Source organism: Coturnix japonica, chromosome 5 (genome assembly GCF_001577835.2).
Source record: "Coturnix japonica isolate 7356 chromosome 5, Coturnix japonica 2.1, whole genome shotgun sequence".
Classification (NCBI taxonomy): domain Eukaryota; kingdom Metazoa; phylum Chordata; class Aves; order Galliformes; family Phasianidae; genus Coturnix; species Coturnix japonica.
The window spans coordinates 35,268,312-35,285,758 of NC_029520.1; the positions used below are offsets into that span (position 1 = coordinate 35,268,312).

At 42.6% G+C, this 17,447-nt stretch overlaps 1 protein-coding gene across 3 annotated transcripts; it reads left to right on the forward strand.

Moving 5' to 3' along the window:
• The first annotated feature begins 37 nt into the window (after positions 1-37).
• Positions 38-17,197, forward strand: LRRC74A (leucine rich repeat containing 74A). 3 transcript variants are annotated; one of them, XM_015865107.2, is made up of 14 exons: positions 38-214; positions 2,497-2,607; positions 4,283-4,458; positions 4,808-4,915; positions 5,667-5,763; positions 6,186-6,235; positions 7,020-7,101; positions 8,715-8,800; positions 9,144-9,338; positions 11,399-11,494; positions 13,855-13,998; positions 14,903-15,010; positions 15,615-15,700; positions 16,990-17,197. In XM_015865107.2, the coding sequence occupies exons 1-14, from the start codon at positions 187-189 to the stop codon at positions 17,060-17,062; spliced, it is 1,440 nt and encodes a 479-aa protein (XP_015720593.1). In that variant the 5' UTR covers positions 38-186; the 3' UTR covers positions 17,063-17,197. The 3 variants fall into 3 exon arrangements, with proteins under 3 accessions (XP_015720593.1, XP_015720594.1, XP_032300524.1); XM_015865108.2 differs by having other exon boundaries at positions 2,500-2,607; XM_032444633.1 differs by lacking the exon at positions 4,808-4,915.
• The last annotated feature ends 250 nt before the right edge of the window (positions 17,198-17,447 follow it).

The window sequence follows — 17,447 nt, forward strand, 5'->3', positions numbered from 1 at the left end:
AAGAACATCAACCTTACAAGTAGCAGTGTTCCTCTTGGAGGCTTTTAAACTGCAGCTGAACAGCTGTGCTTTGTACGAATGAATTGGAGGAAATGTTGTGGCCTAAAAGGTGACTGTAAAGTTCTCACTGCAGGAAGAGAAAAAGCAAATAAACCTGCAGCTCGTTGGTAGGACAAGAAAACAGCCATGGACGAGGACACTGAGAAGGATGCAGGTGCTGTGCTTAGTTATCTACAAATAGTCAGGAATAGCCAAACCAGCAGGGTCCAACAGGGAGTACAGTGGCTATAAGCAAGTGAAAGGCTTCCCTGCTGTAATCTGGGCTGCATAGATGTCCTACTGCCAAGAAAAGGGGTGCCAGGGGATCCAGGCTGCTGATGGCCTGAGATGGCTGCTGTCAGCTGGCTGGCAACAAACCAGCCCAGCACCTTGCTAAGAAAATAAAATGCCAGCTGGCCAGTACCTGCAATTATACCTGCTGGCAATTATACCCAGCAGCCCTTCATTCCCCACAGGGGACATAGTAGCTTAGCACTGTGTAAAATGAAGTCCTATTTCAACTTTCCCTTTCTAGGAAGGGTGGGCTGGCTTTGAGAGGCAGATTGGTCCTGGGTCTGCGCTTTGCTAAGTAGCCTGTCTGATGTAGTTTGGTCTTATTTCCTAGCCTGACATAACTTTTCCCTCATTAAATTCTACTCTGGTTTGATCTTAGTCATAGTAGGATGGGACCTGGCTGTTTGCCTGAATTATTTTTAAGGTACAGTACAAGGAACATAGAAGTGAGGATGACCTTGACAGTTTCCTTTCACACTTGAAATTCCTTAGCATATATCAATTACATTACATCATAGGAAAGAAAGAGAGTGATTTATTAGAATTTTCATCTTACCTGAAGCTGAGCCACTGTAAGCAGTGATTCTAAGAAAGAGGACTTCATTAGTTTAGTAGTGGGAACCATGACCTTTCTGTAATGGTTGGGGAAAAAAAAGAAAATTTCCTCTACTCCACAAAGCTTTACCATCCCAGTATAAATTGCTAGTGTAGTTTACCAAATACTTGTAAAATGCAACAGAGAGAACAACGTAAAGCAATATATCCATAGAACAGGCATTGCTAGCCTAGCATGAGAGGGGCTTTGACATTGTCTCAGTACATCCATTGCAAGTCTCCCATCAAACTATGGTATGAACTCCCCTCCAGGTTCATGGTTGGTAGGATCTGTGCCTGAAGGAGGCTGATCAGAAAGTTGTGCCTATGGTCCCAATGCCTCGAAAAAAGTGGGAGAGAAAAGAATTTCCATACTCCTCACTCTTCAGTGCATTGGTTTTGACAGTGATCCCTCTCTTATGAGACCCCCCTGGATTACTGCATTCAGATCTGGGCTCCCCAACGCAGGGAACCAATAGGAAAGCTGGAGAGGGACTCTTTATCAGGGACTATAGTGACAGGAGAAGGGATAACTGTCTGAAAGGAAAAGAGATTGGATGGGGCTTTGTACAACTTTGTCTACTGGAATATGTCCCTGCCCACAGCATGGGAGTTGGAACCATATGATATTTAAGGTTTCTTCCAACTCAAATAATTTTATGATGATCATGATTCAATACCTTTTAATTTTCTGCTTGAATAACATCTTAACAAGATAAACATCTGAATTGGTGCTAACTTGTACAGTTCCACAGGGATACTAGGAACCACTTCTGGACCTACCTCACATGGCTTAGATCATGTAGCGCAGGGTTGGCTGATAGTGAGGCACAACAGTTGCATTATCAGAAGGTGATAAAGCCTGGAGGGATTCTGTACAGCACACAAAGGACTGTCTGATCCCTAGGGTGGGAGGTTTGTTTTTATCAGGATGACTAGCACTGTAGGGTCACTAAGCAAAGAGGATCTGGGGATATTATTACAGTATTCCAAATCTGGGTCTTTCCAAATTCTCCTTTACTCTCACTGTAAAATAAATTATGAACAGTAAGCAAGAGAAGCTGTGCTGTTTCTAGCGGGTCTGGTTACACTCAATCCCAACATACAATACCATTCAAAAATTCCTCTTCTGTTTTGCTTGAAGAGTACTACAAAGCAATCCCTGTCTGATAGCAGTCAGCCAACAGGATCCTGCCAGCGCCTGGTGGGAACGTCTGAGTCAGTTCAGGAGAGCTAAAAGGAGCTTTGGCTTATAGGTTTGTGGGAAAGTGGAATGGAGAAGGGAAATCTTCTGTTGTCTGGTTGTCTCAGAAACAGGGGAGGGAGAGAAAGGCTGCTCAATAGGGAATGAAGACCTGATGTGAGCCTGTCCCCATACAAGAACTAGCATCGCATGGGTGCCCTACACAGGGAATGGTTGGCATAAAGAGGGGCTGGGGAAGGAGCACATCCACAGAGTGTGGAAGAGAGGTTCAGACTTCAATGAAAGCAGTAGGAAGTTCTGTTACATACCAGGAGTCTCAAAGGTTCTGGGTTGGCACTGACATGTGAACCTGCTTGGTTTCATAGCAGATCAGAATGAAGAGAAGTCAGATATCAGTGAGCCTCCAGAGTCTCCACCGTCCGATGTCTCACCAGAGGAGGCCACACAAGGCTCTGACTCTGACCTAGATGTTAAAGGTGAATGCTTACTTGCCATCTGCCCCTGACTATCCTTTCCCTTTAAAGTCAGTGCTGTACCTACCAACATTTATGTGTCAGAAACGAAGGCCACAGAACACAACAACATCAGGGTCCTGACATCCATATCTGACATCTGAACTGACACCTGGCAATTGAGAAAGGCAGGGGGGATTAATTTCCTTTTAGGAGCTCCCCCTTTGACATCGAGTGTCTTCCTTCAACTCCTCTCTACAGCAAATAAAAAATGGCTGTTCCTTCATTCTTTTCTTTCTCTTCTGGTCCTTAATAACCAGCACTAGCAGAGCAACCAGCCTGGGCAGTACACCAGCTAGAAGCCCTGGCTTGGAGGGGATCAGGCCTAGTGTAGCAGCGGTTGTCTGCATGCCATAGGTTTGCCATGATTGTCCTTTTCTGTTTGCTCTTAACTCCTGCCTGGTAAAGTCAGTCCTCTGGCTAAACAAGTTTTATGCTCATTTGTGTCACAGTAGGACTTTTCCACAATTTTGGATGAACATTTTTTTTTAACACATTGTAAACTGAAGGAAAATTAATAAGAAAAAAAAAAAAAGAAAAGAAAAAAGAAAGAAAAAGAGAAAGAAAATGCAAGAAAAAATAAATACTTTTGTGAGAGGCCTCAGACTGAACTGGAAAAATGGGAAGGGAGTTTGTCTTGAGGTCAGACCACTGAACATGTACAACAACATGGAGAAATCTAGGCTCTACATTTGGGGGTTTTGATGAAGGAATTCCAAATGACAGGTTTCTGTGGAAATACAGCTGCCAGCTGCACTGATATTTCTCACTGCAGCTGTGTCAACAACGCCCACTGGCCAAGATGGGAACGTTGGGATTCTTTCTGCTGATTGTAAGCCAAAATGTTCTGAGCTGCCCTTGCTCTGCTGGCAATATCAGCTGCGTGCTTCAATTAAGACTTAAAGGGGAAAAAAACTGATGAAAATGTTTTTGCCTGATGTCAGAAATTCTCAATTACACCAAGAAAAATTTAGTCACATTGCAGACTGATGAGAAGCTGCAGCTTGTCACCAAATGCCAAATAGAAATGAAAGAAAGAAGGCTGCGTTAACTCTTAAAAGTGTCGGATAAAGGTATGGGGAAAATTCTAGATTGAAGATAACTTTTTAAAAGTAAAATTCTGCAGTTGTTGCAGTGTTACTTAATTTAGCTCTGTAATTAGCAGTATAAGATTTAACATAGAGACTGAGCCAAAGAAACTACCATAGTTTGCTGATGGTTTGGTCTGAGTCGTGAATCAAGACAAAACAAAATGAGGTGCTCATTAAGGCAAAGAGCAAGATCTTGGTTGAGGTGGCTGCTTAGATCTCTGCAGACAACTGGCAGGCCGTCCCCATCTCCTGTATTGCCACAAATGCTAAGGCAAGAATTCCTCTGCTCCTCATCTCAGCCTTCTAGTATAAAGAAATGTTACAGATATTGGGGCAAGGTCATGTGTTTAACACAGAAAGGTCAAGAAACCTATATCAGAATGACTACTTTGAGGTATTGGGGTATTATTAGCTCATGCTTGCCAGCTGTGCCTTATTCAGGGGACCCCCTGGACCCAGAGAGAGTGGAGTGTTTGGGAGAAACAGCCTCAGAAGATGGATGACAGACACAGAATGCACCACTCATTCATATACTTTTTTCTCTGCAGATCCTCGGAAAGCCTTTGCAGGTATTAAGGGTGCAGATCTGTACCTGGAAGCATGCAGGCTGATGGAGGTGGTGCCTGTCTCATACTTTGCTCAGAACTTGTCCGAGCCTTATATAAATCTGAACCACCACGGTCTAGGACCCAAAGGTGCCAAAGCCATTGCTATTGCTTTAGTGGTGAGTACCTAGTAAGAGTGGAGTCATTTTTGTCAATGGCATTTTAAGCCTCTCATTGTAAGCCATGACTGAATACACAGAGTGAGAGAAAAATGGCCTACATTGCCCATAGGAATTCCAAGTCTCCCTTATATTTCTAATCCCTTGAACAGGAAAGCCTCGTGTGGCAACTACAGGCCTTTGCTGCAATAACTGTGCCATGTCCCTTGCTTAGAGCCCTGTTTAGGACCTGCAATGCCTACTGAGGTTTGGAGGAAATGCCCAGTATCTGTTAACTGAGGAAACTACCCACTTCACTGAATTCCCAGCTGTCATTTCTGTGTCTCTTTTTACCTTTGTGTCTTTGCAGTCCAATGCAGCTGTCACCCACTTAGAGCTGGAAGATAACCACATTCTGGCAGAAGGAGCTATATGCATAGTAGAGATGTTACGAGAGAATCGCTCTCTTCAAGAACTGGTACCCAATCTGATGCAGTTTTTAGCCAAAAGTGTTGCTTACCAAGCTCAATCATCTGAGGAATTTCATTAAAGAAAACTAATTCATTCAGTTCCAAGTTTTAACCAAATAACAGTTGCTCCCATGCAAAAATATTCATATCTGAAAGTCATATTTTATGCTCATCTAGTTTTAGAATGTACAAGCTTCTGAAAAGCAGAACTGTGCATGTGATGAGTCTCATGAGGCTTCTGAGATCTGGGAGCCTGGAGCTGTTATTTTCATTAGCAGATGTAACAATAATTACCAGAGTTAGGTCTTTCTAGGTCATGCTTAGCCAAGAGAAAAATGTTTTGGTCAGGAGCTTTTACTCTCCAGTATGATATTGGGAAACTTTTCTAAATAGATTAAGGGAGAAAAGCATAACTTTCAGATTAAAATCCTTAGGAATGTTCCTTCAGTCTGAAAGCGAGGTATGGAAAATGCATTTTGATAGGCCGTGGGATCTGTTCTGCATTGGGAAGGAATGCTCTTAGCCAAATGCCTCTTGATTTACTGAAGACAGAGATCCACGTGAAAACAATGGCTCTGGAACTTTGTTTCTGCTAGGAAGGATATGGGATCAAACACACCTATAGCTTCTATTGCTTGGATGGCATTTCTTATATTATTGGTCTTGCATTTTTCTCCTAAGATCTTGTGTATTAAAGACACAATAAAGCTAATTCATTATTTGGGCTCATCTTTTTTATCTTACCTTGTCTCCTTCCAGAACATTTCCAATAACCACCTAGACACAGAAGGGGCTGAAGCCATTGCCGGTTTGCTTTTGGACAATGCATCTCATCTCCATACTCTTCATCTCTCAGGTGGGCTGCACACACTCAAGCAGTTACAGCAGTGGAAGTGAAATGCCACATGTTTCATTTCAGTCTCCCATCCCAAGAGCGTTAGTCAGACCATGGGCAAAAACAATTTCTCAGTTATGTCCCTTACAAGAACCCAAAGTGGCAGCGTGGAAATACGGATTTATAGTGATACAAACAAAATAAGTATTCAGCCTGCTTATCCTCCAGCCCTTCTGTGAACCAGTCCCGTATGAGAAACTCTCATCTCCCACATCCTGGGATAATTCTCTTCTATAGATTGAAGAGAAGGAAAGGCTAACATATCAAAGTCTGATATGGACCATGATTAACTGGATGCTCCACATAAAAGCAGTTTCCTGCAGACTCCAATACAGTGCCAAGGGAGACATCAGCACACTGTTTACATACTTTTTCTTCCACAGGAAACAGCTTTGGAGACGAGGCTGCGTCATGCCTTGCTGACGCGTTATTGGTGAGTTACCTGAAATCCAAGGTCATTTGCAGCCCAGATTGAGTAAGACTTCTCATTTTGAAGCTGCTGTTCACTTGGCATAGTTTCAGATGGCAATAACTACATGAGTTCCTGGCATAATTCTGCTAAGTGCCTCTTGCTTACTTCAGAGATGAAGGAGCCTGGAGGATACAAAGAAGGAGAGATTGAAATTAATGTTTTCTCAGAATGGCTTTGTGAGTCTGGCTGAGAAATAAAACCTCAGGACCGTGTAACAACAACAGAAGGAAATTCGGGTGATCTCAAATTTTCAAGAAACATAAGTAGGCCAACCTAAGAGCATTTTGCAATTCTGCAACAAAAATAAGTATCTATCTTGGTTTCTCAGTTCTTGTTTCCAAGTTTCTGCACCATTTGGCACCACCAGAAGATGCCATGAGAGAAGGCCTTGGGCTGATAATAGGAAGTGCTCTTGGTTAGGATTCAGTGCTGGCAGTGAAACAGGGGGGCAGGAACAGGATGTATTACAGATCATACATAAGCTGTGTGAGAGAATTTTGCACAACACAAAGTCTCATTTCTTTTGCTGTTTTGGGAAGATAATTGCTATGATGCTCTATGACTGACAAAGCTTTGTCTTGGGGTACACAGTGCCACCATCTCCATGTTGATGAACTCCCACATGCTGTAGATTTCCATGTGTTTGATATCCCTCTGTTTCATCCTCATGTTAGGGCCCTAGCATGGCAGCCGGCTGCAGCTGGTTGGAACATCTCATTCTTCCTGCACATTTGTCTCTCTGCAGAGCAACTTCCAAGTGAAGAAGCTGGACCTCAGCCATAATGAGTTCTCTGAGAAGGGAGGACATCTCCTAGGACAGATGCTCGGTAACTTACTTTATTACTTTTCCAAGAGTCAGATGTGCAGGCAGTCATCGGCAGGTACAGTAGGTCCAGCATGGTGAACATGTATTTCCTTGTCCAATGACCTGGTAGGCAATACAAAACACCAGATTTATTGATCCCTGGCTGGTCCACTAGCTCACCCTCATCACCACAGTTGACTGTAGCCACTCAAGCTGTTTCAGAATAGAAATGAAGGATGAGAAACCACAGTAACAGGGGAGTCTGTATCAGAGGGAGGGAGCTGAAAGAGAAGTCTTTACAGTGTTTAAAGCAAAAAATTACATTTTAATGGAATTCAGTAATGTGAAACCTGTTTGTTTTAAGCTTCTGATCACTAATTGAAATTTTTCTCAAGTAGCACAAACCCTAATGGTTTGCATCATTGTGTATCAAGCAGCAAGGGAAACAGATTAGAAAGAAATAAAACAAAGCTGCCTAATTTAGCTATTCAGACAAAGTGAGATCCGTGATGCGTAGTAGCCCTGGAGAGGGAAAACAAACAAAACAGTAAAAATCAGTCATTAATCTGTGGTACTATTTGTGCACTGAAAAAGACTTGCATGAATATCTGACAGCGTTTCTTCCCTCGGCACCCCCAAGAAATCTACTACCAACACAGGCACAAGCCTGTGACCTGAGCATCCTGTGTTCCTTGAGAATGCCAGTAACACGTATTTGGTACAATTAGCAATTTCTTTCCCCTGGTTCAGTATTCACACTGATAGGAACCCGCATCTAATTACAGACCATGTCTTTAAAAGATGGATCAATTAAAACCACAGAGATGGACTAGGCACCATGTCCCTGCATTGTACAAGTCTGAAGGGAACCCAGGGACCAGTTCTGAACCTTGTGACCTTCCCTGCCCAGAAAAGTGCATTTCCAAACTAAAACTTCTTACAGCTCTTCTTTCTTTACAGCTCAATTCAGGCAGGAGCTGCGGAGTTTACTGCAGAATCTGTTACTTTTCTGATCTGTTTTTTTAAAGGAATATTTTAAAGTAGCTAAATTCACCATCTGCCTCCGTCCATCCTCCCATCCATGGAAAATCTGGATGAGAAATTCTTTCTGAAGATGAGAAGCTTTGGCAGTAACTTCTACTCCTCTCAGTGTCACAGTGACACAAATGAATTCACACATATCCTGCTCTAAGTAGAACTTAAACTGTGAGGTGTGTTCTGCATGGGAATTGGCACTGGCATGTATACAGCTGGGCACAGCTACTATTAGGAAGCTGAATTCCTCTCCTCTGCTAATCAAAGATAGGCAGAATGAGTCTTCATGTTTTGGATGTGGCAAAGAGCATCCAGACATTTTTTCCAGTGAGAAACAGTGCCTACTAGACTCAGAAAGCCTCCCTCTCTTTACCTCCCTCCTTCCCAGTGCATCCTTTGATTAAGCCAAAAAAAGCTGTCTTCTCTTTCTGTTTGTGATCAATAGCCTGTTCTCTGTCCTGTGGATGCAGCAAACAGAGAAGACTGTAGGTACAGCCACAGCTGAATGCCCAGCAAACACACTCTGAGCCCCTGCCTATGAGTCAGCATTTGTGCTCAGACTGCTCTTCATAAGATAACATTTCAGTTTTTCTCTCTTAGCTGTCAATACAGCACTGGAGATTCTGGACCTGAGCTGGAACCACCTGAGGAGGAAGGGAACAATGGCATTAGGCCCAGGTCTCAAGGTAGGAATTCTCCTGTCTTGTGATACCCTTCGCAGTGATTACTATCAGAAGCGAGTTGAAACACAGATTTCACATCCCTGAGGTCTGAGCAGGATTCAGTAGCTCTAGCAAGGCTTGTCCTACTGACATTAGGAGGTAGTGCCAGGAGAACAATTAAAGCAGTGAGTTGGTCTGGTGGCTCATGTGGATGGAGAGATGCTGGGACACTGCAGAGATGTTGGATTCATTGGGGCTGGGCTGGATGTGACTTGAGAGATGCTCCTGTCTCAGCCTAGCAAGAAAGGGTAGAGTGATACACATGGTGTACGTGGCAGTAGATGAGATCTCTCTTCTCTCCCTGGAGGTCAATGCTGCACTGAAAATACTCAACCTGTCTTGGAACTGCATTGGGAATGAGGGAGCACAGGCCATAGGAGACGCTCTCAAAGTTAACACTGTGCTGATTCATCTGGACATCAGCAACAACCAGATCAACAATGAGGGAGTCAAGAAGCTCTGCAAAGGCCTTAAAGTCAATGGAACACTCAGAGTCCTGAAGGTAAAATAAAGCCTGAGCAGGGCTGGAGGAACAAATTTGGGAGTAGAAAGACCTGAGACATGAAAGACAGAGTGAACAGTGAGAACTAGAATAGGATAGATGAGTACTGCTCTGGTTTGAAGGTGAACAAAGCAGAAGGAAATTCTATCCTCTGAGTTTCTGCCCAGGCAAATTAATTGCACTGTTCCTTCAAAATACTGGTCCTGGCATAACATCACACCTGTTATTACCCCAAAGTGGTTGATTCCTGACACATCTAGTCTCAGTCAAGTGGGAGCCCAGGCATTCATCAGGTCTGTGTATATCCATAACACAGAGTTGTGAATATACAGATTTATACATATTGTAAGCCTCAACATAAGGCAAAATTTCAGAGATTTGAATCATAGAATCATAGAATGGCCTGGGTTGAAAAGAACCTCAAAGATCATCCAGTTTCAACCCCCCTGCTATGTCCGGGGTCACCAGCCACCAGACCAGGCTGCCCAGAGCCACATCCAGCCTGGCCTTGAATGCCTCCAGGGATGGGGCATCCGCAGCCTCCTTGGGCAACCTGTTCCAGTGTGTCACCACCCTGCGTGTGAGCAACTTCCTCCTAATATCCAACCTGAACCTCCCCTGTCTTAGTTTAAAACCATTCCCCCTTGTCCTATCACTATCAATCCATGTAAATGGTTGTTTCCCTTCCTTTTTATGCACTCCCTGGAAGGATTTGAAGGTAGGACAGAACACTCCTTTCTCAGTGTGTTAATGGTTGGCTAAAAATTTATATAAACACTGGACAAACTGCTGTTGCTACATCAGGGCAACAGCACAGCACTACCCTGACTTGTTATCAAGTCTTGGAAAAAGAAAGCTGAAATTGTGTCCTGATAAGCTAAGAATCAATAATCTTGGAATGGCACAAAGCTGAATGACCAGCCAAACTAGCTTTAGAGGTTAGGCTTGAAAACTAATCTGTCTTCTCAATCTGAAATCATTCTGTAGGAATTCTACTCAGAAAAGTCAGCCTGCTTATAAGCTGGATTTTCATCTCAGACAAAGCTAACATCATCAAATGGCAGTGTGGTGGTTGAGGGACATCTTTAAAACTGTTTGTACAGGTCTGTCTTTGGACACCCCTGTCTTTGTAAATCACTGCAACCACACTGCCTTTTTTGGACTGCTGTTTTAGATTATGTAAATAAATGTGGCTGCTTGCCTCATTCTTAACATGGTCAAAGGTAAGATCACTAGCTAAAGCTTAAGCATTCCTCTCTGGGAGCTGGCAACCCTACAGGCAGCATGTGCAACACAGCAATTATTGCCCTAACAATGTCTTTGCAGTGGTGCAAAGGGTAGAAAGGGCTCTTTCGTGTAGCTGTATGGATTGTCTTGGGAGCTGATAACACAAATAATTTAGAGTTAATAATTTAGAGTTCCATTGGCCTATGTCAACCACCTACGTGTTGGTTTTTTGTTTTTTTTTCACGTCATTGCAGTGGAGAGTACGTATGAAGTTTAAGTTGGAGAAGAGGTGATTTTCATACAGTAAGGAATGTACATGGCAATACCAATCCCACAACTCAAAGTATCTTGACCTTGTAGGGCTGAGACAGCTGATCAACCTGAGCCTCGATCAACTGCACATATCCAAAGGGTATGGGAAAGGTCCTGAGGGGTACCTGCCATCTCACAGGGTCATCTGTTCAGATAAACTTTACTAGCAAGCACATCTTCAAATGCAGTCCAATGTCTCAGCCTTTTGCCATCATTTGACTAAGCACACCCCACATCACCTACTCCCATGTGACACACATCAGGGACACGTCAAATTTCATACATGGAGGCAGATAGAGGCTGAGGAGGCAACTCCACTGGAAAGTTGTGCTGCAGAGTTTTGAGGTACAAAGACAAGAGATGGTGAGACAAAGAACAAATGCATGAACAGGGACCACAGTTATTCTACAGACCTGATGAAGAATGGGAATAAAGGGTCACTCCTGAGGTTACAGCATGCCTGCTGCAAGGACACAAAAGCTTCATTCTCACTATGTCTGTCTACATCTCTTCTTCCACAGATGGCCAATAATCTCTTGACAGTGGAAGGTGCCACTGAGCTAGTGGGATCCGTCAAAAAGAATGCCAATTCCGTGATGGAAGAGATCAACATCTCAGTAAGAGCTTTTGTACTGGGAAACTTCAACTTTTTAGGAACTAGTTAAATCCCAGAGCTGTCCCCTTCAAAACTGTTTTGAGACTTGAAGTCTTTTTTATTTATGCACAGCCATTATTTAAGAAAAATAAAATAATTTTTAAAAAGGCTACTATTTTACAGTGCTTATAGGAGCCACGCAGAAATGATGGAATTTTGGTCTATCTCTGGAGAAATTTGCTTGTAAAATCATCACATTTCACTCCCTTCGATTTTGCAGCAGCGGAACAAGAAGGAGGAGTGAATTCACAGTAGAGGATGAATTCTCTTCAACCCCTGAGCCGCATCCCTCCAGGGCAGCCTAAGATGATAGATACTGTAAAGTGCTTTGATACTCTGTCAGGATGGAAGAGGAACAGAAAGAGATGGATGATGCTTCAGGGCATTGAAAGCAAAGTGCTTCTTATTTAAAAAAAAAAGAGAGAGAGAGAGAGAGAGAGAGAGAGAAAAGATAGTTTAGTTTAACTATTAATAACGTAAACAATTCATAACCTTGTAAAGAGTAATAAGCTATGGCTAAATTCTGAGACATTAAAGAAATTGTTGAAATGCATTCATTTAAAAGGAGCCTCTCGAGAAATTTTGAGGCAAGGATTTAATTAGTATTAAGAATCTTAAATCTCACCAAATATTTCTGCTTTTCAGTGTTAACAAACTCTTTTCTCCACCCCTCAAAAAGTCTAAATTGTCTGTCATTTCTTAAATGGTCAATGGCACGAATTTACAGTGCCTTTATGGGATCTCAATCACACGTTTGTAGACAAACATCCAACCTCTCTGATGTATTTCATTCCACCTGTGACACAGATAGTATTGTATTTCAGTTCAGAACATTTGCAAATATACACCTCCAAAGTTCTTCTCCTCTCTTAAACATTTAAGAAATTAGAGAGGCTTTTAATCTTTAATAAGAAACCTGAGGGAGGATGCAAACAACAGCCTTTTCTGTGCCTTTTCGCAGTGATAATTTTTTATTTTGACTCTCAAAGGAGGAATAATTAGTGTGTCTGTAAGTGAAATTTCAAATAAGGATCAATTCTAGAAACCTTCTTATAGCTCTGACAGCACTAGTAAAGGCAAAGCGATAGAAAGGCACATTTTTCATGCTGTAGTTTATTGCTTCTGACAACATTTCTAAGCATGGCTGTTCCTCACGCTCTTTCCATAATCTACTTTTATCGACTTTCAACTTTCCTTTACTGGCAATCAGATATTTTATGGGAGGTGTGAATCAAAACAGCCAACATGCCTACCTGCACCATCACAGTACGAAAGAAAATGCAATTACCTGTGCCTGTGCATTGTTTTTATGGACTGTGGGATGACTGTGTTTAAGATGCAGAAATAACCACCTGGCTTCCTCCAGGTATAAGCTGACTCCAGCATGGCCTGATCAGCCAGGCACAGTGCTTTGCTGTGCTGAGGCCACATTGGCAGCCTGCTGCCTTTCTGCTGGGGTCAAGCCCAGCCTGGCAAGCCTTGGAGAGAGCTGGCTGCAGGCAGAGACAGCTTGGGTCTCTGTGCTGGGTTCCAAAGACTGAGATGCACTGCAAGCCTGTGTATTTCATCAGGGTCTGAATGGCTTTGGCAGTGAGCCACTCTGCATCCATAAAAACACTGGGACTGAATGAAGGCTAGTAAGTCCAGCCAGACCCAGACTAGTTCAAGACTATTCACAAGTAATAGCAATCAAGACCACACTGTAATGTAAATTCTTTAGCTAGAAGTAATTCATTGGGATACCTTGTAAATATGGAAGGAAAAATACGATGCCTGATGCCTTGGGAACTTTTTGCAGTGACAGAAAACAGAAACATTTATGAATTTTCTGTCCTAAATTGCCTTGAAATTTCCATCAATTTAATATGTAGCTACATAATACAGGAACAACTGTATTTCCTTGCTCTCCTGGAAAATCGTAATTATATTTTCTGAATGTCAGTCAAGGTAAAGGTAAGTTCATCATGTTGGGAGGATAAATTACAGTGACATCTTTTTTTTCTTTCCTTTTCCTTTTCCTTTTCCATTTCCTTTTCCTTTTCCATTTCCTTTTCCTTTTTTTCCTTTTCCTTTTCCTTTTCCTTTTCCTTTTCCTTTTCCTTTTCCTTTCCTCTTCTTTTTCTTCTGACTCAGACATGGAAAAAGAAAACTAAGAACACTTATTTAGGGCCAGGCTTCCATGGGGTTCCTGAAAGTGAAGATCAGGTACAGGAAGATTAGGAAAGAGTAGTTAATGTTAACTTTAGAGAGATCAGTTAATGCAAACAAGTCTTCATCATTCTCTGGTCATCCACACTGACTCTCCCCCCTTCTGTGTTTCAGAATGTCCTGGTGAATGAAACATTCATCCGGTTGCTGGAGTCAGCGTATCTAATACGACCTGAGCTAAATGTTATCTATGGCGAAGTTGAAGGCTCCATCTCCAAAATCCCCAAGCAGTATCCAAATCCTATGAAAGTAATTCAGGTGAGCTACTGAATTTTGTTCCATAGGTGTCCTGTACACAGCACCCACACCCCAAACACTTGAAGAGAAAGAGGTTGGAATGGATAAGCTTTCTTCCAAGTTGGATATTCAGGCGAGTTGAAAATAATAAATGTTTGCTAACAGCGGAGAGTAAACTGACTGCTTTCAGGTTTGGTCAAAATGAGCATGCACCCTGCTCACCAAGCCACTACAATAGCTGAAATTCACAGAACCCTTCACTGTCAGTTGTGATTTAGTATCAAAATGAATGTGTTTCATTAAAATAGGGGATGGTAATATAAACAAATACTGTTCTTAATAGAAAATACTTTGCTTTTTAAGATTTGTAATTTCTATGTACAGCAGCAGATGGTGCTATCCTCCTGGCTGGAAGGCAACGTGGCACTGGAGCACTACTAAGTTAATAACCCTTGCACTAGCAGCTTCCCTGTGCTTTCCAGCTGTGGTGGCGATTTTTAGCTAATTGGATGAAATCTTGCTGTATATATGACTTCTGATGAAATTAAGTAAACGTTTGAGCTGTAACTTCACATCAAACAGTGCTGCAGTGATTCGCAGATAGTGACTGACACATGCTGGCATGCTTTGCAGTTTCTAACAGCAGTTATGGTATTAGGTGTGCTTCAAAGACAGGAGTTCAGAGAAGAGAAACTAAAGTGATCAGAGAATGGAGGAAAAGGATTGGCTTTGGATTAGACAGCCCAGCCAAATAGCTCTGATGGGATTTTGTTCTGACAATGGCTGCATAAATAGTTAAGGAGAAATACATCTCAGAGATGGGCTGAGTAAAGGCAGGGTGGAGGAATAAGAGGAGACCTTGCAGCAGGCATACTGGCTGTTTCGCCTCATAGTTGTGCCTCTGTTTTATCTCTGCTTCTCTTAGAAATATGTGAATGAACAGAAGCTACAACTCTGGGAGTTTTTTGGGAAAATGGACAAGGATGGAAACATGAAGATCCCTGTGTCGATCTTCCGGACAGCCATGATGCAGGTGTGTTCCTGAAATCATGGCCAGGGTGCACAAACCCCTCTGCTGCACCACAGCTACCAGTCAGCCTTGTGGGTGATGTTCCAAGTAGGCTAAAGGCACCCACTGCAAAAGCTGAGCCTTCAGCAGGTTCCAATGGAAATGCTGTGACATCCAGTAAATACTGCAGAGGGCATCAGTGATTATAGATCAGATTTAGAGTATCACAAGAACCTTGAAAAATCACAGAGGTCAGCTTTGTGTACAGGATATGACTGCTTGGTCTTAACGGGTAATCATTTCTTACTGTGAGAAAGTGAGTGAGAGTTATTTAAACCTAAGCTCCTCCACACTGAGTAGGCAATTCTTTTCCTTCTAGAACTACCACGGTGATGGTACCAGTAGCACTGGTCACCTCTCCATCACTCTACTTTACACCTTTGCAAAAAACAACAACAGCCCATCATTATTTTCACCCTCCCCACCATTACTCGGGATTTTTACATCCCATATTTTCCATGAACCAGGCTCTCTCCTCACCTAGTAGGAGATGGCCACGCTCCAATCTGATACAGAGGATTTTTCTGCTTCAAAATGAGCAGATTTGTAAATATTTCTCTCCTCTTAGCAAACAAAAATCCACCTGAATCGGGTCCAAATTGCAGAACTAGTGCGAATACTAGACCGGAATCAGACAGGGATTGTAGACTATAGGTAAGTGACTCCACTTATTTACTGCCTTGTTGTTGTATTCATTTTGTTTTGTTTAACTTGTTATAATACAAAGTAAACACTCCCTCATTCAATTTAGTTGTTGAAAGGACACGTTTCTTGTCAGTCCAGCAGCATTTAATACACACTATGTACTGAAGTGAAAAGTAGATCACACAACGCTTATAAGCTTATGCTTAGAAGCCTTAATGAACCAAACGAGAAGTCAGGATTGTTTTTCTGTTTTATAACCTTCCCGTGAGAGTGCATGGATCTCAAAGCTGAATGGCATTTTCATTCACGCTCATAAACCTGCAGGAGAAGCATCAGCTCAATACTGTCTTCCCCTGAAGCTAAAGTACAATTTGCAAAGGCAGCATATCTGTGCCTTCAGACCTTTTCCTCCATCCTCAGGGATTCTTATTTTTTTCTTTCTCTCTGATCGTTCTTCTTAGGAGACCTAGTTTTCCCTAGAAACCCACCTTCAAACTACACAACTTTTCATTCTCTTGAAAGTGCCTCTTTCTCAGCGCCTGTAGCAATCATGTCCAAGTTCTGAGAGTCTGAGCAGTCAGCAACAAACTCCTTGGAGGTTGCCAGTTGCTGCAGGCTAAACTGCTTGTCATTGGACCCCAGATTTCCCCCCAGATTTGCAGTCAGTTCTGACATGCGACTCATCACCTGAAAGCCTTATTCATGATGGCCAAATATTCCCACCCCTTAGCACATGTTGATGGGTTTAAATATAAGCTGTAGTCTAGTTTTAAGGCTAGAAGCAGTGGGTCAGTTTTGCGAATCTTTTTACCTCCCAGACTCCTAATGTTTCCAAAGAGTGGCTGAGATATGAATGACTTTATTAGATCCAGTCTTTACTCCTTCTTAGCTTTCAGTGCCATGCTAAAAGCATCTATGTTCAGGCACTGTATGGGCTTCAGCTTGGCTAATCTTAAATCAGAGGTTACACAGGTTAACCAAGTACTTTAAGCACAAATTACAAAAATGTGGTAGAGCAGTAAGCAAATGAGGAACCACTGAAAACCAGGGGACAACAAGGGCTGCTGCTGAATGTATGTGGAAAGAAAAAGTAAATACGGATACTCCTTATCAAGCAGCCTAGTGCATTTTAACACTGAATTAGGTGTGATAGTGGCAATATCCACCCTGCAGACAAGAGTGAGAAGAGCTGTCACCTTTGCTGCCCTTACTGTTTCCACCTCAGACCATTTCCTCAGGGTCAGTGATGAGCTGATGCTCAGGGATTAATATTGCTTCATCTCTTTCTTTTCAATCAGTCACTTGAAAGAGCAGAAGCCAGAAGAGAAACCTGAGAAAGAGGAAATGAAGGAGGAGGAGGTGAAAAAATGAAGTAAGAGGGCAGATCAGCCAGTGAAATATAGTAGGAGAAACACTGGAAGAAAGTTCAGATTGGCCCCAGGCTTGGGGGGATCTGAGAGAATCCAAGTGATAGAATGTAGAAATAAAGTTGATGTTCCCCTGCAAGGCAAGTCTGGTGGTTTTGGTCAAGAGCTGGAGCTGGTTACCAAATCTATCTCACAGCTGTTCACTAGTCTATAGACCTGTATTGTATTCTCCATCCTCACACACCTCCCCACCATTTTTCTTTCTTCCAAGCCAAAACATGCCAGCTATTCAAGAATCACAGAATCACAGCATCACAGAATCGTAGGGGTTGGAAGGGACCTCCAGAGATCATCGAGTCCAACCCCCTGCCAAAGCAGGTTCCCTACAC

What these genes read in the sequence shown, in the direction of transcription:
- LRRC74A (XM_015865107.2), top strand. Translation starts at nt 187, where the DNA reads ATGGACGAGGACACTGAGAAGGATGCAG. An exon ending in CCATACTCTTCATCTCTCAG is followed by an intron (nt 5,764 to 6,185) that starts GTGGGCTGCACA and finishes TTTCTTCCACAG; the next exon opens with GAAACAGCTTTGGAGACGAG. An exon ending in TCTCCTAGGACAGATGCTCG is followed by an intron (nt 7,102 to 8,714) that starts GTAACTTACTTT and finishes TTTCTCTCTTAG; the next exon opens with CTGTCAATACAGCACTGGAG.